This window comes from Pygoscelis adeliae, unplaced genomic scaffold (assembly GCF_000699105.1).
Source record: "Pygoscelis adeliae isolate BGI_AS28 unplaced genomic scaffold, ASM69910v1 Scaffold71, whole genome shotgun sequence".
NCBI classification, from domain to species: Eukaryota; Metazoa; Chordata; class Aves; order Sphenisciformes; family Spheniscidae; genus Pygoscelis; species Pygoscelis adeliae.
This window is the reverse complement of record NW_008824356.1, coordinates 6,163,429-6,182,828: the sequence shown is the minus strand read 5'-3', so window position 1 is coordinate 6,182,828 and position 19,400 is coordinate 6,163,429. Positions and strand designations below refer to the sequence as shown.

Below are 19,400 nucleotides of genomic sequence, written 5' to 3'. Positions count from 1 at the left end.
CCAGGGGAGGTTTAGATTGGATATTAGGAAAAAATTCTTCACCGAAAGGGTTGTTGAGCATTGGAACAGGCTGCCCAGGGAAGTGGTGGAGTGACCATCCCTGGAAGTATTTAAAAGATGTGTAGATGTGGTGCTTAGGGACATGGTTTAGTGGTGGTCTTGGCAGTGCTGGGTTAACGGTTGGACTTGATGATCTTGAAGGTCTATTCCAACTTAAATGATTCTATGATTCTATGAAATACATCATTGGCTTTCAAGCTAAATCATCAGTTCAATAACAGATGCCTGCAAAGTATCTTGTCAGGTGACTTTTAGCTAATTGTATCCGTCCCCCACAGCTGAAGGTTTGTTATATCTGCACCATATTCTGAATAGCTTAGTTCATGCCTTTCTATGAGGGCATTCCCCTGTCTTGCTCTTAGCAAATGTATATATGTACATTGTCTATAGCTTGCAAAAGTTCTGCTCTGTGTTGCTGATGTTTCCTGTCCTGTTTCTGGCCTTCTTGCAGGTGTCTGGTCAGGAGGACTTTTCCCAACAGTTGTATTCACGGAAACTGCTGGCCCCACTGTGGCCAAGCTCACTGGGTGTAACGGACAACTGCCAATATGTTACCCTGTGCCAGCCAAAGAAACTAGGTGAGCTCCAGTGCGCGCTGATAGCATGAGTTTGCTGAGGATGGACAGTTTGTGAGCCTTGCTGTCTCTCTGAGTAGCTTGGGCGTGTGTTGCATGAGGCACTCGGCAAAGATTCTCTTCTTTTATCCATTTCCTTGGTATATGAATTAAATTTAATTTTTCTGGAGTCTATTGCTGTAGCCCAATTTCTGCCGTTTTCTTTCTCTAGTCAGGAGCTGAATGTTCCCCTACCAGTAACCATTGCTCTACATATCTCTTTAATATTCCCAGATTTATGTTTTTGTGCAGTTGTAAACAATGTTCAGGAGCCACAGCTTTCAGCTGCAGGTGTTTGTGGGAGTGGTTTTCAGCAGTATTTGCACACCACTATTAGGAAATCATTCCTAAGAGCCCAGTTACAATCATGACTCTTCTCTACTGTCCTCAGAGAGGATAAAAAAAAAAGGAGCCCACACTAAATAGCTTTTGTTGGAATCTTGAATGTAGAACTTGTATTCAACCTGGTCTCCAGAATAGTTTTTTCTTTTTCGGCAGACATTTTCTTGAGTAGCACACTCACTGATCTGCTTAAAAGTCCCTTGAACTTATGGTGTCTCAGAGGGGACGTTCTTAATTTGTTTCAAGGTGCTGACGATGACTGTTGCATTAGATAAAGGGATAGCAATAACTGTGCTCTGTTCTTCTACATTTACGCATCTGTTCTGTTCTACATTTAGATTATTAAGTGATTCCCATTCTCATGGTATCGGAGCGCTTGGGCACAAAAACCTCTCAAACTAAAGAGGTCTAAAGGTCTAAAGAGTATGCAGATGTTCCATGTAGATGTGACTTTGCTGCAGTTATTTTCTTCTTTTAACTAGTATTTTTCTCTGCAGGCAGACGTAAGTACAGCCGGGACTTCCTGCTCCAGTTTCATTTTTGTGATGTTGCCTGTGAACGACCACCGCATCTGGTCCTCTTGGAAGGTGTGACAGATGCTAAACCAGGTATTAATGGGAGCTTTTTCAGCTTGTGACTCTCCTAGCTCGATTTTGATGAAAAGTGAGGTGGAGATAATGCCTGGTGAGAAAAGGGAAAGGCAGAAGGGTGCCTTCTGTGGCTGTGTGATTACTAATGGATTCCATGAGAGGGTCAGAGGAGTACAATCTTACCACCCTCATACACGCTGTCTGTGTTCCTTGAGATGCACTGAGATTCAACCTCTTTTGGAGGCTGTTTCTTATAAAGTGAAATATATATATATGTATGTTTCTTTTTTTCTGCTTCAAGATTTTTTCTTGGGGGAGGACAAACCTGAAGACTGTAATGTCACAATGGCCACGACATAGATGTCTCTGGATGCTGGTACCCAGTAGACAGTGCCTCACCTCTGGGCCTTGTGGCATGGCTGGTTCTGCTCTCTCCATTTCTGTTCTGCCTTTCTCAACACTCTTTGAGTAAGCTGTAGGCTAAGGCAAATGAACTTTCTTTTGAGAGCAAAGGTTGAAGTACCCTGAGCTTTGATAATATTAAATGCTTTAAGGACATGTCCTTAGTAGGACAGAATATGACTTCTCAGTTGTTTGCACTGATCTGCTCTCAGGATGTTCCTGCTAGTCTTAGATCTTGGGTTTCCTTTGAATATTTTTCTTTAAGGTGCCTGTGACTGGAAGCTATCTGCTCTTCTTGGGCAAAAGATTTGTTTGGTCTCAGGAGAAGCTTCTGAGATTTGGGATGAGCAGCCTGTTCCAGGATCTATGTAGGTCTGGCTGGAATCTCTCTGCTCCTTTGCAGACCGCCCTGCACACTGGCCCAAGCCTGCTGCCATGGTGAAAGACCCTGATCCCCAGCCGTTCGTCCCAAGGTAATTTGGTGCACCTTCAATGGCCCTGCTCTTCAAGCCTGGTCTCGTTTTCCTGAGCACTGAAAATCTGGCTGAAGTAAAGACTGAAATAAATGTGAGGGTGGAAGAGAGTAAGGAGGGCTATCTGGAAGAGCCAGATCCACCCAGGGTTGTCCCAGCAGCTGGGCACTGTTCTGTCAGCATTGTGTTGGTGAGGTCAAGAATGAAGGGCGTAGACAGGACTGGGTATTGGAGACAAAGGCAGTTCATAGTTCACTTTGTCTTTGGTGTAAGTGGAGTGAATAATTCTGAAAGACTGTCTTTTATGTGTTCACAAAGTAGAAATAGTTTGGATGGTTGCATCAGCAAAGTAACATCCAACTTCAGCTGTGACTGCAGTACTGAACACTGCATTATTCTCTTTCCTTCCTTGGTAAACGGTGGCTGTTCATGTGCAGGTCTTCAGGCGTTATCCAGCACGGCCTCAACTTGACCTCTGTCTACAGCCACTTCCTGCCACAGAGGGGACGCCCGGAGGTCACAACGATGCCCTTGGGGCTTGGAGCCACCGTTGATTATATCTTCTACTCGGCAGAGCCTGTGGAGAATGGGAACAGGAGGGGTGAGTGTGGCAGTGCGGGGCTTATCCCTGTGACCTTGGGAGAGGGCTGCGAGGCATGCCAGAGTGCAGCTCGGTGTTGGGCAGTGCATTTCATTAAGCTGGGGTGGATCTACAGGTTGTGACTTTGACTGAAATGGTGCACAAAGTGGAAGCAACATTTGCTTAGGTATCATGAGAAGACACTGTTTATCTTTGCTGTGGAAAAACTGAAGCTGCTTAGCTTCAATTCATGTAGACTTCTTCATAAGTTCATGTAGACTTTTGAGGAAGCTAGAATAGAATGGATTCTGTTCTTTTATATAAGTATCTTACTTGATAAGTATCTTACTGCTCCTGATAACAGGCAGTGCTGGGTCCTAAGTTCAAGGCTTGGACTTCTGGTCTTCCTGAGACCACACACTGGCCTTAGAAAGTGGTGACTCTGGTTACCTTACAATGGCACCACCGCTCTGCTGCCTGAAACAGGAGTTACGCTGATGAAAGACTGCATGTAAATACATCCAGGAACTGTCTCTGAGCTGGTTTAGATCATGTCAGAATCAACTTTGGGGAGGAGGTTAGGAATGAAGAGATGAATTCCTCCTGAGGGGAGAATCTGAAGCTATTGCTAGGACTTAGTACCATGAAAGGAACTTCCCATATAAGCAACTGCCTGGTGAATTTAGTATATACTTGATGCCTGTGCCTGCAAGCATATGAAGCCATTGAACAGCAGTATTATAGGCTGCTCACTGTTTTCACATCTAGGCTCAAAGGTGCATGCAGTGTTTGTGCAGGCTGTCTTCGTTCATCAGGGAAAGAATAGGAAAGCATCCCTCTCTGAGTGTATAGAGCTAGTCTACAGCGTCGGTCTCTGGCTGATGTTTCTTTACATCTTCTTTGTCAGGTCGCAGGCTGTACCAGGATGGAGCCCTGAAGCTGCTTGGCCGCCTTTCCCTTCTCTCTGAAGATGTCCTGTTGCTGGCAAATGGCTTACCAAATCCTTTTTGTTCATCTGATCATCTCTGCCTGCTGGCTAGCTTTGGCTTGGAGATCTCCAGCCTCAGAGAGGGTTAGTGTTGGTTCCCTTTTCCTAAAGAAAAGCTGTTCTGAATACAGCAGTTGAGGCTCTGAATTGCACAACCTGCTTGCAAGAAAACTCTTTTCCTTGTCATGCCCTAAAAGTCCCTTTCTCCCCTCACAAAAAGCAGGGATGGGAGAGTTGGAGCACTTTTTGCATTGGTATTTTGTGGGCCTCTGCAAAGCTGAGCTGTGTTCCCAGTGGGCTTCCAGTTGTATTCAGGCATTACCATCTCTTAAAGGGATCCTTGTTCCACTGCTTTGTTTAGCAGATGTTTTAGTGCTGTGGGAACCAACATAACTCCCATGTTTATTTGTCCCTGTGTGAGATCTTCAAGGAGCTGGGAAAGAGAGGGGCAACACTGCCTACTTCTGGTTAGTTAATTGCTACCAAGGAGCAGGGGATGTATACGCCAATATTCTTTCACACCAAAGCAATGGTTCTTTTAATTTCTCAGTGATAGTTTATGAGGTATGGTCCTTCCAGGACTAGTTGTCGTATTGCCTTTGAGAGTGTTGGCTCTGCTAACTGCTTGGAAATGGCTTTTACTTAATAATGTGTAAGGGCTGCCTTGCTGGCAGAAGGGTTTGTGTAGTTGAACAGTTTCTACAAGAAGCTGCCTGCTGTCACTAACGGACCAGGCAATGGGATTGCCAGGAATGGAGCCAGGGGTTCTACAGAGCCACCCACAGGAGCTCTAGAACTGCAGCAAAAGCCTAGAGGCCTTGGGGAAGGGTCCCTTCCTTTCTAGCAGTCTCAGAATGGTACCTAGTGTGGCGCTTGTAGGAAAAATATTTATGATTGTCCCAGTGAATATCAGGTGGAAAAAATCATCCTGTAAGGCATGATAACCCCGGGAGGCTATAGCTCTGGGCGGTCCCAAAAGAAAGATGAAAATGGAAGGCATGTGAGAGGCCATCAGGTGGAAGAGCTGATACTTGTCACTTGCCCTACTCTTTCTCTGTGCCCTCCCTATTCCATTCAGCCTACCAGGTGTAGGCTGGTACAACCTGTAGCATCCTCCTGTGCCAGACTGAAGTTCATGCTACTGCCTTGTTCTGGAGCCAGCCGTGTTTAGGTAGGTAGAACCTGTAGGACTGACTCCTGTCTCTTGACAGGCATTGGGAGGGAGGGGAAGGCTGTGTAACTTGGAGACAGATTGTCAATCGCTTGGATCCTTTGGTGTCCGATCAGTGTACTTTTGTCAGCAGTGGCTTGGCCACTACAAAAACAATAGAACTGTACTTGTTCCTACGGCAGATTCCCCAGTTCAGCCTGACATTTGGTGCTCAGTTTTTCCGTGAGAGATGAGAGCAATATTGGCAGAAACATCATCAATCTTCTGTTCACAAATGAGGCAGGGAAATCTGGTCCCACCTCAGGTTTTTGTGGGAAGGTATGAGGAGACTTGAAATACTGTTCTCTCTTCCTGGGTTATACTGGGGGATTTTCATATTTTAAATGTTACTTTCTTTATTGAAAAATAAAAATTTTTCTAATCTAAGAAAAAAAACACAAAGTAACTGCAGCACCTTGTGCTCCTGGCAGCTGAACCCTCTGAGGACTTGCTCAACAAGGCTTTGCTGGCTGGGATGTGAAAGAGGAGAGGACAAATTAGCTACACAAGATAGTAGTAAGGAGGGTTGAAGAGACAGAAGAAGTGGGCCTTGCTGTTGTCTCCCAGCACATCCTCAAATCCCAGAGGTGGTTTATTTGGCATCGGGCTTGTCTTGCAAAATGGTTTGCATTCAGGAACCCTTCCCTTCCTCCCAAAGAAAGCAAGTACTGCTGATCTTTTACAGCTCACTTCTGTAAACTGTACAGGAACAAGGGGTGCGTGTGGGGATTGTGTTCTGTGCCCATATGATTGTGTAAGGACTGCATATTCCCTTCTTGCCCCTGCCAGATGGTGTGGTATTTGCCTGGTGATGTGTGGATGGCTTTTGCTACCCCAGTTGGGATAACACGTAGGAGTCTGTATAAGTGAACGGCAATCTGGGGGTGAATAAGTTTGCAGCTTTGTTTGCCCTTAGTTTCACAGGTAATGGTTCTGGTGTGGCACTGGTGTCTGTACGTGGGGAGGGATGCAGAGCTGTGTATTTCTATGGCTCTGTTTATCTGACAGTTGCACTAATTTCTGTAAGTACTCTTATTCTGATTTTGTAATTAATTGTATTTGTAAAGGGAGGGGAGGAAAGGAAAATCGGTGAACTGAGAGCTTTATTTTCTGCTAGGCTTGAAAAGAGGTTGCCAGAAAGCAGCCTTGTTGCAGATAACTCCCACCAGCTGGTAACATTGTAATAGGAAACTTGGAAGACACTAAAGGTTTAAAAACAACCAACCGAAAGCAAAACAAAAAACATTGTGACACATAGTGTTGGCACTTACAACTTTGGCTGTCTGCTTCAGTTACAATTGCTGGCTAGGTCTGGTGGTCAATTGATGAGGGGGGGTGTGTTTGTGTGAAACCAGCCCTCCTGCCCCACCTGTTGAGACCCAGGAGGTGAGCACAGTATGCCATCAGATGAACTGATTGCCCCTGCGCTGGCTGAAGCACCCTGCCAATCCTGTGATGTAACTGAGGCATAGGAGCTGTGCTTCAAAATCACAAGTGCTTCTTCCATTTTACTTAAACCAAAGACACTACTGTTCTTTTGAGTAACTTGCATGAAGGCATCTCTCGGGGAGGTTTTAAGGTTCCAGCTATGTTTTGTTGGAAAATCTAACATTCCACAGGTCAAGCTAATGCTTTCTCTTTTGATACATGAAATAGTATGGTGTGAACTTGGAATGGTTAAGTTGTTGAACACTGGATATGGAGTCACGTGCTGAGAAACCCCAGGACAATGCCTGCAAGTCCTCTGATTCTGAAGGTTTAGAAAGCTCCCAGAGGGACCTGCAGCTCCCAAAGCCCTGGCTTATACGTGCTTCCTTGGGCATTCATAGGTGAAACTATTGCAGAAATGCAGGACCATTGCTAATGACTGCATACAGACAAACAAAGGCAGAGTTGAAGAGTTGATCGCTGTGGTTGTTTTGGCCACTGTCCCTGAAGCTCTGGTATAGACCCCTACAGAGTTGGCCTGTTTCAGGAAAGAAAAAAACTGTGTTCCAGAGCAATTTGGAGTTAACATCAAACGGATCTGGAGACCTGTGGATGCCTCCAGCTGTGGGAGACTATAGGAGAAGTTTCGAGGTGGGGTGGATGGAAAGAGTCCTTACCTCTAAAATAGCAACTAGTATATAGTTATAGGGAGAAAATAATGTGTTCTGTGATGCTTTAAGAATAGCACACAGTGATATAATAAGAGGCTGTGGTAATGAGCAACTCATGGTGGGATGCAGAACTAAGATTCTGGATGTAGCTCTTAACACTGTTTCCTGACCTAAATGCATGACTAGTTGTCATTAGCACAGCTTTCTGATGAATTACAGAAGGGTCTGTAAATGGTTATGAAAGTGGAACAGCAGGAGTATCTGCTATATGCAGAAAGGGAAGGTATCATAGAGGTAGGATCATCTACATCATCTTAGTAGTGATGTAGAGCTCGGGGAGACTGGTACTTAGGGGAAGGGATGCCAGAGACCACTGGCAGTGTGTATACGTACCCTGTTATCAGTCTCCTAAGCTGCAGGAGCATGCAGCTGTAGAGGCAAACACAGATTTGACAAAGTATCTTTGCTAGACAACAGCTTAGATTGCACCACAGCTGCTAGGCTGTATTTAGTTATGCTATTTAGATAGAAGTTGGACTTCCTTCACTTTCTCAGAGTTTTAAGTTCATCGCTTCAGGAGGATGCCCTTTATAATCAGTTTTCCCAATTACATGGGATGGGAGGAGTGCTAAACAATATAACTGCTCTAGTTTCTTTCCTTTTCTTAATAAATGAAACTTGGCTGCTGCTTGGGGTCGTCTTTCTCCATGCCTCTTCCTTATGAGGTGTCTCTCCAGCAGCTGTTTTCCCACGACTGCCATATCCAGTTATCTTTCTGTGTTACTGATGTTTATTTTTTTCTGCAGCTGTATTTCTTCAGTTAAAAGCTACGGGTGGAATTCTTTAGGGCTAAGTCTTATTATAAACTCAACATCTAAATAGCGTCAAGCCATAAGAGAGTGGATTCCCTCACCCCTGAAGAGTTAAGTGGGAGGGGTGGAAGCTCTGAAACCAACACTTAGATGGGAATAACTCTTGTTATATAAAAAAAAATAGTTTAAGATTTATCATTAGTGCCCTGTATGCCACCTGCTTTGTGAAGCACGGAACTCCGAAATATACTTGACTTTAGTTCCTCTTCTCTGAGGAGTCTCTTAGAGGCTCTAAGAACAGTTCAGCACCTCAGAGAGAATCTCTTTTTAAGAGCGGATCAAGGTATGTGTCCTGCTCCTAATGATATTTGAGTGGTGTTGCCAGTCTGCAAAGCAGGGTGTTGCTACAGTGCAATTTCTCCTCCCATTGCTACCACCTCACTGATGAAGGTTTATTGGATGTACTGTTAGGAATTTGCAGACATATCCATGGTTCATCCAAATGCAGATGAAGCCTGTTGTGGCTCATCTAAAGGGGGAGCACATAAGCCTTAGTGGGATACCATCTCCTTTCAGTAGGCTTCCTGTTGTGCAAGTTAATTGAATTGCTGGCTATGACCTGCTCCGTACCAGACTGTAGCTGCCTGGCCAGTAGTGCTTTCCATAGCCCCGTTACACTGAGAAGCACAAGCTGCATGATTGCTGCCATTGAATGTACTGCATCGTGTTTCAAATTATGATACTGAGTTTCTGTAGAGAACTCACCTGCTATAATGATAACCAAGGTGACTGATTTAACAGCTGGCATGCCTCAAGCTCCTTCCTTTTGTCAGCTGTACAAGTTTGGCTTCTCTTGTCAAGGCAAGTTATCCTCCAACTTCCACTGAAAATGTCATTCTAGTCTTGAAGCTCTTTTCCCTTTTATTTTTAAATTTATTTATTTTATTTCAGATCTAGACTGCACATTCTTGTGCTCTAAGGGAATAGGAATGCTGTATAGTAGAGCTGAAAATTTTTTCCTAACTTTGGTTAGACAGACACAGCAGCTTTCAAGGTGCTGAGGTGGCAAATGGGAGAAGGACTAGACTAGACGCTGGCATGTGCTACAACAAAAGATGCATTTGTTCCATCCAGTCTTTCCTTTTATACACAAAAAAGACTTGACTTCAAGCCTTAGCAATGTTACCTAGGTTTTTAGTCTTTCTGGATGGAAAACCTTCTATAACAGTCTTAAGTTTATTCAGTTATTGGCCACTTTCAGGAGCTGCTCCTGAACTGGGGGTAGATGAATACAGTAGTTATTGTAAAGCTATTCCTCTCCTCCCTTCCTCCCCCAGAGTGAGGTTGGAGATGGATGGCAGTCACTCTTTGCCAAAATAAAAATAAAATCCAGGAAAGCCAGCTCAGCTGAGTTAACTTAAGTCTGTAATGGTCTGCTATCCACAGCATGTCATACGCTTCTGCCTTCCATAATCCTGCAGTCTCTGCATGAATGGTGCTTTTAAGTCTCACCCTATCATGAATGGATTTCTGTATGCTTTTAGGCATGTGAGAGCCTTAAGTTTTGCAGTCTTGGGCTTCTCAGCATAGTAGCTGACTGGGTGTCTTTTTCTTAATATTTTTTTAAATTACTGCTTTGCTGAGTTGTATATCCTTTCCACAATAAAGGTTTTTCACTAAGGTCCAAGTAGTGTAATCTCTAACTGACTTAAAAACCTAGAACTGCAGGAACTATCAGTAGCAGGGGGAAAGCCTAATCTAAGAGGGAGCAGAAAGTCTTAGTTTAATCTCAGCTGTAGCCAAGTCACTGTTCTGCTGTTCTCACTCCATTGTCTAGCAATCACCCTGACCTATACATCTGTAGGGGGTTTAGGAGTTACAGATTTTGCTAAAAATCAGGTAAGACGTGGGGCAGAGGGTATTTTCAAGCAAGCATCTGAAGTAGAGGCTTATAGAAGTCACAGCATTTTAGTCCTTTTTTGCTAATATTATTAATCCTTAAGTATTTAATAGGGGAGCAAGAAGCCTTCAATTGCTGCTGAAGTCTATTGTCAACTCCTGGGCTTGAGCACAGGCCATGCAGGCTTATGAAGTGGTTTTCTTATTTTGTGTCTTCATACCATCTACTAGATGCTGTGCAATTACTTCCCCTCAGGGCAGAAGTTGTTCATATAATTAACTTAGCTAAGAGCAACTATTGCATGTGCCATTCCCTTTGGAGTAACAGGTTAGGGGATGTTTATTCCCTTCCTCTATGTGCTGTAGTCTTGCCTACATCCTGGCCCTGGTCCCAGCTACTACTCATTTCCCTAGAGAGAAGGGGTATGTTATGCCTGAAAAATGATAGCCTCAATAAAGTTGGATCCCCCTTGCTGGGGAAATGCACTGAATCTTGCAGCTGACTGTCCTTTATTAACCCGGCATTTGTCTTGAGAAGTCCTGGTGAGGTCATTAGTCTGGAAGGCCACTAAACTACAGACCTTAAGCAGAACTGCTTTTCAGGCCAGGGAGGGAGACTGGATCATATGTTGAAGAGTAGAGTGGTGCAAGCAGAGGCTTGTGTTAACCCTTTTTTAAAACTGTTTCAAGACTGAAGTTTCTGTTGCTGCATCCACTGACTTTTTTTTTTCCATCCAGCCTGACTGATGGCAGTTCAAGAGGAAAAGGTGAGTTTTAGCCTTTGCTACACAGCCACATACGTACTTCTTACTCTCTGGCAGCTGCCTCTGTGTGTACAGACATACTCACCTGTTCAGCTGCAAGTACCGGGCAGCTATACGCAATCTGTCTGATACCATCACTCAAGGCTGTGCCTTTGACTTCTCAGCTGACTGGTAATGGGAAAGTTTAAATCAGAAAGAAAGGCAGTACAGACATCTTGTTTTCTCTGCACAAGCCGGGAGCAGTACAGAGGGAATTTTATTGTCTAAGTGTCAAAGGAAGCAGGAAGAAGTATCAACATGAGGGCTATGGGAAGTGCAGTAAGAACTAAATCTAAATACAAGTTCTGTGTTTGCTACATAAGAACACAGAATCACACTGATTAATTACAAAAAGACATACATGATATTGTTCTTAAAGAAAGAAACCTTCCATTTCTTAGTTCTGAGCTGTACCAGCGATAAAGATGTAAATGGTTTTGGAGCACCCTATCAGTGCTAGAGTAGAATACTGATTTGCATGGAAGGGGACCATTCTGGTCCCACTAGCACCATCTCAACCCTAACCTGGAGGGAAGCTCTGCTCTGCAGAGATTACGGGGGATTCAGTAGCTTTCTGGGCCTAAGTTGAGTTGCTCTTGAGCAGACAGGGCCAGGGCACCACTGAAGAAGAGTGGTTGTGATACAAATAAACACCTGCTCAGAAAACAGACATATTAAATTCCCTAAGGAGTTCAGCTTGGCTGTAGAGGGATCATCTCCACCTTGCTCTGGCAGAGCAAACACCAAGCCAGAATAGCACTTGCTTTCTTAGGTTAAGTTATAAATCCATAATGCAGGTCTTAATGTTGACAGGACGACAGTGCAAGACCACTGGAATATGCGGTGTTACTTCAGCCAGACTTGCACACACCGTACGCATGGGACACAGGGCACCTCCTGCTTACATCTAGTGCCTGATCATCAGGACCACTTGAAATACTTCACTTAGAAGGAGCAAGTGGCTAAAGCAACCACCCTGAAGTGATTAGCCAGAGCCACTGGAGCAAGGTCAAGCCCATCTAATCCAGACTCTTGCCCTTTGGCAACAGGAGCATTCTTCTGTTCATTATGGTTTCTTAAACTCCACAGTTTTAAGGACAGTCATGTTTCAGTCTATACAACACCACATGTGAGCCTACCTTACGGGGCAGGCACCTGATTAAGGCTTTCACCTGAAATACTTAAAAAAAATAAAATAATTCTTCATGTTAAGCCAACCTGGTAACAGCAATACAGCTACTGCATGAACAGAAACTATGTTTCAATCACAGTTCTGGAGTCATTTATTCTGGTAGATCCACGCATACTATGTACTGACCCAAACAGTGGCACACAGGTAAAAGAGTCAACTGAAAAAAAGCACTCCACTCCCAGCTAAAACATTTGCTAACGTACCTTAAGTTCCTAAAGACTCACTTAGCTTATCATATCAGAGTTAAAAAAAGGCTAGTGTGTCACAGACTGATGGACACCCAACCCCGCTCTTTAGTATATGAAGTTTGTATGTCAGAGTGACATTGTAGCAGAAAGTTTTGCTCACTAATCCATTCATCCATTAAAAAAATTGCAGTTGGTCAGGTATCAAGGGACTTGTCTACATAAAAGTATTAAGAGGAACTCTTATTTCAAGGTTTGCATTACATTTAAAATAGTTTTGCTAGTAGTAGGTCATCATTTGTTCAAGTCTTTCAAAGCTTACCTAGACTTCACATACAACATAGGCAGTGTCTATCCACTCCTAGTGTATAGATGCAGTTCCCTTCCACAGAGTTCAGAAGGATTTGTACTGCAGAACAGACATCAGATGAGACCTACTGAACAGTGAAATTTACACCCCAGAGCTACATGAGCAATCATATTAATAGTTAACATTAAATAATTAATATCAAGATCCATCTTTTTTGTTCTGCAGGCACTAAGGAGTATGAGTTACAGTCTAGTTCCTTATTTTCATTCCTTCTCTGTAGCTCTAAAGACTGCAGAAGTGAAAAAGACTCATCTCCAGCCTTTTTTTTCCTTATGGTTAAAGGCAGACCAGAAGCCAGAGCAGGTGGATGAGGGAGGAAAGAAGTGGAAGTGCAAAAGTTCGTCTTTCATTGTACCCTCAGGTTTCTTACGGCATAAAATTGGATTGCACTAATCCTCTCTGTCACAGGGGGATGCTGTCCTGTTTGTTAGCAAGGAAGCTAAGCTTTGTATTGAAGTGATTCATCTTGTTACAAAGATGGGAGCAAGAGCAAGAAAGGGAGAATTGTTTGGTCATTTTCCAGTTTCTTGCACCATCTGCTAAACTGGAAATGCAGAAACAGTAAGGGGCAGGAATTCTACCACACAGAGAAACATAGTAGAAGGCTTGAAATAGTAACCCTAGTAGAGAGCTCATGTGTGCTCCTGTGTCCATCTTGAGAAGTCCTCAACATTAGATACATAAGAATTAAATGCCTCCTAACGTACATAATTGTGCAACTAAACCTTGAAAGAGGATATTCTTGTCTGGCTACAGCTGAGGATTAAGAGACCTTGAACTCTACCTGTTATTCATTCCTTAAACATCCACTTCCTTTGGTTCTCTAAGCTAGTGGCCTCGGTTACATCCTGCAGGAAAGCACTTAATTACCAGGTCAAACAAAGCATTTTTTTTTAAGCCATTCTGCCCCGGTGATCTAACACTGCTGAGCATCCCTTTCACCCTGCTCTCGAGAAAGCATCATTAGCTTGCAGCTGACCCCTCACTTGCCCCATCTGTTCTGAAGTCTTCCTCCCCCCAACACACTTCCCCTCCTTTCCATCCAAAAAGGCTCAAGTCTCCAGCTATTGAATGTGCTCTGTATGAAGCTACTAATTATTCTCAAGAGCTTTCCAGTTACTCTGAATTAACTAATCAACCAACCAACTGAAGTCATGGTGAGGATGCATCCTAGTTTTATCTAAGTGGCTTTTATAATTTTTTTTCTGGATTTCATCCACTTTCATAAAACCTGACATTCAGTCTCCCTTGCTGACTGCTGCTTGTATTTATCGTACGATTCACAGTGGCACCTGAACTTTCAGTCCACTGCATAGCAAACATTATGCAAAGGCAGTTTGTGGCTTCCAAGTGACCCATATTATTTACAGTTAACTGTGGTACCTTTACAGCTAACATCATCGTTAGCATCCAGACACTAACTATGTTAATTTACAGCCACACAAAATTGACCAGAGGACACATTCAAATGGGTGCTTGGCTTGCTACTGCGGTCTAATTTCAAATAGTTGCATGTAGCTGGAGTGCAGGGGAGGGGACAGGTGTTGCACTGCACTGTGGAAACTGGCATCCTTTTCTGGATTAACCTTATCTTGGATCAGCAGCAAGTTCTGCCACCTCCCTATGGATTGTCCTCCTGGTCATACAGCATAGCAGAAGAGTACAGACTACAAAGACAGCTTGGAAGGACAGACTGCAGTGGTATGGATATAGTGCCTTGCAAGTTACATCACAGTTAGGGATGTACAATTAGGAACCTGTAAGGCCTGAGTTAAATCGCTTGTGGGTGGTGCTTCAAGGATTAACACTGCTTTAACTCAACAGAAGAGCCGATTTGTTTGGGGATAAGAACCCATTCTCTGCCACCAAAATAGCACTGCTTATGAGGGTGTGGCACAGCAATACTGCAGCAAAAAACCTGGTAGAGCTAAGCTCCATCATGTTTCTAACACGTTCACAGGAAAGAATAAGCCCAGTTCTAACAAAATTAAATATCTAGTATTTCAGAAAGTGTAGCTCCTTGTCAGTGCTGTGATAAAACAAGACTCAGTTTCTCTCAAGGACACTCCCACTCCCAAGCTCAGTTTTTGCATCTCCTAGATCCACACATCCAGATCACTTCAAGGCCATGCTGTTCTGACTTCTGGCAACACCACTGTTTCCAGGCCTTAGGCTTCAAAGAGAGGTCTGACAACACTCCAAATTTCTGACAAGCATTACACTGCTTAATCAGTAGTACAACACTCCCCTGAAAAGTGTAGGTAGAGTCAAGTCTGTAAGTGGGCAGAAAGGCCCTGCCCAGCCCTTTGAGGAAGGCTAGCATAAGTGGTGCTGTTAAATACTGCAGCTATCCAGAGAGCCAGAACACAAGCACAGCTCTGGGACTGGGGTGGGGAACTACTTTCAGGAGGCTCCAGGCTGAGCTGTCAGAAAAGCAGCTGCAATCTCCTTGAGCAGGGCTTCCCACCAACAGGTGTCTACAACTCTAGCACTAACACTACAATGAGGAAGGAGCAAGACCCTTGTGGAAAGGAAAAATGCTTGTAAAACCTGTTCACATCATTAAATCCTTCTTTAACTATTTACTCTTAAAACTCATACCTCAGTGACTGAAGTGCCTTCCACAAGCTTTCACAGTAACAGTCACTAGAAGTTAATAGAGAGAAGGCTGATGAAGAGATGACTCAAAGTTCAGGCTTCGCACCAGCCCCTGCCTGCCCCTGCCTCCGCTGCAGGGACGATTGAGGTCTCTGTGCCTGTTTTCATATGGCAATGGCATAGGCATATCCTGACCCACTCAAGCACAAAAGGACTTACAGCAACAGCTCACCAGCATTGCAGTGGGTAAAGAAGATCATCATCCCACTGTCTACCCCCCTCAGAGACAATGAAATGCTTTGAAATAGGCAGGACTAAACACACAAGATGTGGTTTCTCCAGATGAGAGGCCCTTGTATGATCAATAAATCAGGCTGAGCAAATTCAGCCCTGTCTCTCACAAGAACAATGCTAAACAAAGTGTTCATAATGACAAAACCATGAGTTTTTGCACAAGATGCAGGGGCCATCCTATTCCAGCATCACTTCTCCCTTGGCCCTGTAGGCCTTGCATGGGTTGAAGACTTCTGTGCAGACAGGGAAGAAGTACTGTCGACAAGATGCTTCATCTACTTGCTGTCAACACAAAAAAATTGACAGCAAGTCTGCTGACCCCACTCACTTCATATTCTTCCTGCAGCAAACTCCCACCAATGTACAGATCTTTTTTATTTTTTTTTTAAAAATACTTGTTTCAGTGAATTAAGATGGACACCTCTCCCAGAAACAGGCAGGTGAATCCTCTGGGACCCATGGGATCCAGCTCTGGGACTGGCCCACTAGGAAGTACCTGGGAAGATCAGCACTCTGTTCCGCTCCCACTCCCCTGTCCCCTTTGTCAGAATCACTGCAGGTGGATCCAGGTCCCAACTGTGGCCAGCAAGAAGTCTGTGGAGCCAGGCACACAAGGCACAGCTCTCTTCACACCCGGATCTGGTACCCATTGAGGTCTGGCATGGCTTTGGAATCAGCAGGCTTCTTCTCACCAGACGGCCTGTAAGCAAGAGGGTAAGAACTATTCAGAAACTGTTTTTTCAGTCAGGAAGTGCTGCACGTTGAGATGGCAGCACAGGAAAAGGTACAGGAAAGCTTCAGACTTATCCTACACTATTGAGGGCAGGATTATTTTGCAACCTCCAGTGAACTCTCCCAATGATCTCCACAGAAGAGAATGCAGGTTAGGCAGAGTAGGAAGTCCACTCTGGTACCCCAGATCAGTTTTAGGAAAACAATCTCACTGACAACAGTGTAATTTTTGGAATCTCTTTGGGGCACAGGTCTGTGAGACACCAGACGCTCAGACCCCTGCGTAAGGTTAAATATCAGCTACCAAGATCACTGTCTATTTGAGCTGCCTTCCTCCTCCCTGCCAAAACAAAAAAAAACCCCAGCTGTCCCCCGACTCCCCAAGCAATGATAAACTCACAAAAGCACAGACTAGGGAAGAATGCTACTGCAGGTCAGAGAAGCATCCCCTGTTATAAAGAACCCCAGTAAGACATCAGAAGGATCCAAAACCAGACAGCAAGGTGGAGGCTGTGAGTAAAACAGAGATGCTCTAGATAGGTCTCCTGCTCAGCAGCCCCACTCACCGTCGGTCCCCGCGGCTGTTGCGCCGATGGGGGCTGGCCTGACCTCTTTGTGGGGAGGAGACATCTTTCTTTCTGTCCTTGGTGGGAGATGGTGGCCCAGTTCCTTTGCCAATCTGCCAGAAAAATTAAAGAGCAACATGAGCAGAAAACCAATACAAGTAGTAACCAGCAAACACAAGCCTAACAACGATTAATTATATGGGAATAAAAGACAAAAAGGCGAGGCAAGTGCATAAAAATGCAAAAGCCGGAAAAAGCAAGCTACAGTGACAGCTATGGCACCAAAGACTGTATGTAGTCCAAGCTAATTGCAACTGCAGTACCGCACGAGCATCCATTAGGGGATCAGCCTGTATACAAAGGAAAAGAGCCCCCAGCCTCCAATTCACCCTCTACTCCACAACCATCTAGGAGAGCCTCCTGCCACTTCATTCCCCCAGCACACAATCAGCCAGGCAAGACAGCAGATGCAGCAGTGAAGTACTCCATCCTTGCTGCTTACCTTCAGCCTCATATCACGGGCATGTCTCTCAAGCTCTTTGCGGAAGTCTTCTCGGGTTAGCTTGTCTAGATCCAGGATGGAATGCTTCCACTCAATCTGCTCCACGCTGTGTGGGTCATGGGACACACAGTGGCCCAGCTTCACCTTTTTGAGAGTGTGCCAGCAGCGGCGATATGCCTCCTCAAAGTCAAAGATGAGTTCGCTCAGTGTGCGGAAGACGGGTGCTTTGTACATGAGCTCCTCGCGTCGGCTGATGCCCAGTGCCCCATAGCGGCCTCCAAAGTTCACCCCCAGCACAATGTGTCGGAAGTAGTTCCCTGAGAAGTGGGTTTTGAAGCTGATGGGGAAGCGGTCCAGCGTGGTCATGTTGTTGGTGAGGTAACTGACAGCAGCCATTATTCAGAAAACAACCAGTGATACCATTTTCTTGACAAGATACTTCCTTCCTGCTCCAAACCCTCCCAGCCTGCTCAGCAGACACACCACTGATTCAGGCATCACATAAGCAGGATTTGTTCTCCAGATCAAGAGTCTGGCTCATTGCAAGCTGCCCTACTTTCATCTGGGTCATGGGGAAACCAGACTTGGCCTCTTCAACAAGACAGTTAACAAAGGGGAGTTAATTTTGAGGCAGTTTTGTGATGCAGAAGTTGCAATGCTAACACCTCAAGTGTACTCTATTCCATAGCTCCCAAACTGTAATGCTGTAGCATTATTCCTTAGTTTGTTTTAATCTGTTTTACTAGCTACTATTTCACACACAAACCGAGGAACCTTCAGGACAAAATACTCATCAGACTACCCTTCTGAACCATTCACTCGCCATCTCTGCCCCTCCAGGTGGCTTTGCCAATGTGCATCAAGAATCTATAGCCCAAGTGACATAGACTAAGCCTGGAAGATAGCTAGGAAAGATGTGTACTTAAAGATGACACATGTCTAGAATTAATAAAGGTATTGCCTAAGCTGGCAGGCAGTGTTAGACATAATAGTAAAGTGACATACACCATAATTAGAAGTTGGGGAGGATCCCTAACTTATTTTAATGTAGAACACATGCAGGCAGCATTGCAGTAGGGGAACAATGTTATCCACAAAGGACTTCCTGACCTAACTCTAGCTAATATTTTTGCCCCTCTTTAGATGTTCCTTAGATCCTTCCTTTATCTTTTACTCACTTGTAGAGTTGTCCAGAGCAGCACCACCCTTCTTGGGGAAGGAGGAGCAACTCTGAAGAACTAGTTCTGATATTTCGGAGAATTGCTTGGATTTGGATTTTATTGGTGGGGTTTTTTGGGAGAACTGGGGAGGGAAAACAGAGAGATGTGGGGCTTGGTGACAATATTATCAGCAGCCTCAAAGCATCATAAGAACGCAGAGGAGAAAACACAAGGATGGGCAGACATGCACAGTTCCAAGAGGAAAGGATACATTCCCAGGATCACAGCTTCCAGGCATTTTATTGGCAGGGCCTCTTTGGTCATTTCTTTGGCCAGGTCCATCAGCCTGCAGAGTGGGACAAAGGGAAGACGAGGACAGTTAAGAGGGCTTGTGCTATGCAAGTACGGCCAGTTCAGCCCTTCTGCACTATATGTGCAAGGTAGGTTTCCAGGAGAGAAGGTGGCCCACTGAGGACAGAGAACAGAAGAAAATAATCTTCTTCAGGAAGGTATTAAATCCAAATCAGGTCTCTACCATATGCTGTCGCTGCTTACAAGGAACTCCCTTCAGTGAGTTACACCAAAGCTGCCTACTAGGCCAACCGCTGTTCTCAGGGAGACCACAGCACTTGGCTCAGTGAGTTCTGGGTGGACACTAATGTGACCACAAGCAGAAGTTTCAAAGGACTGAGATCCAGCAACGTTTGCCTCACAAGGTTCAAGGATAGTGAAGCCCTCTTCTCTGGCATCAACCCTACTCTCCGTTCAACAAATACTGTGAGGAGACATTGCACTGATTACAACACAAGACATTTGGGGTCACATAAGTCTATGGACTAGACCAATAGTAAGAAACCAGTCTTGGGAGACTCTCAATATGCTGGCCAAGAGAGTCAATGAACATCAGGTGCTTATCTCCAGGAACTTAC

At 44.6% G+C, this 19,400-nt stretch overlaps 2 protein-coding genes across 2 annotated transcripts in view; one reads left to right on the top strand and one right to left on the bottom strand.

Moving 5' to 3' along the window:
• Window positions 1-10,556, top strand: part of ANGEL1 (angel homolog 1 (Drosophila)) — a 16,007-nt gene extending 5,451 nt beyond the window's left edge. Inside the window, exons 6-11 of the mRNA XM_009319498.1 lie at window positions 512-638; window positions 1,514-1,624; window positions 2,412-2,481; window positions 2,919-3,082; window positions 3,969-4,133; window positions 5,128-10,556. Of these exons, the coding sequence (XP_009317773.1) occupies window positions 512-638; window positions 1,514-1,624; window positions 2,412-2,481; window positions 2,919-3,082; window positions 3,969-4,133; window positions 5,128-5,141 (651 nt within the window). The 3' untranslated portion in view covers window positions 5,142-10,556. The remainder of the gene's footprint in view (window positions 1-511; window positions 639-1,513; window positions 1,625-2,411; window positions 2,482-2,918; window positions 3,083-3,968; window positions 4,134-5,127) is intronic.
• A 492-nt stretch (window positions 10,557-11,048) lies between these two features.
• The window catches only part of VASH1 (vasohibin 1), a 10,157-nt gene continuing 1,805 nt past the window's right edge, over window positions 11,049-19,400 (bottom strand). The window contains exons 3-6 of the mRNA XM_009319497.1: window positions 18,743-18,817; window positions 17,312-17,693; window positions 16,810-16,922; window positions 11,049-16,211 (exon numbers count right to left, since the gene is read on the bottom strand). Coding sequence (XP_009317772.1) covers window positions 16,139-16,211; window positions 16,810-16,922; window positions 17,312-17,693; window positions 18,743-18,817 — 643 coding nt within the window. The 3' untranslated portion in view covers window positions 11,049-16,138. The remainder of the gene's footprint in view (window positions 16,212-16,809; window positions 16,923-17,311; window positions 17,694-18,742; window positions 18,818-19,400) is intronic.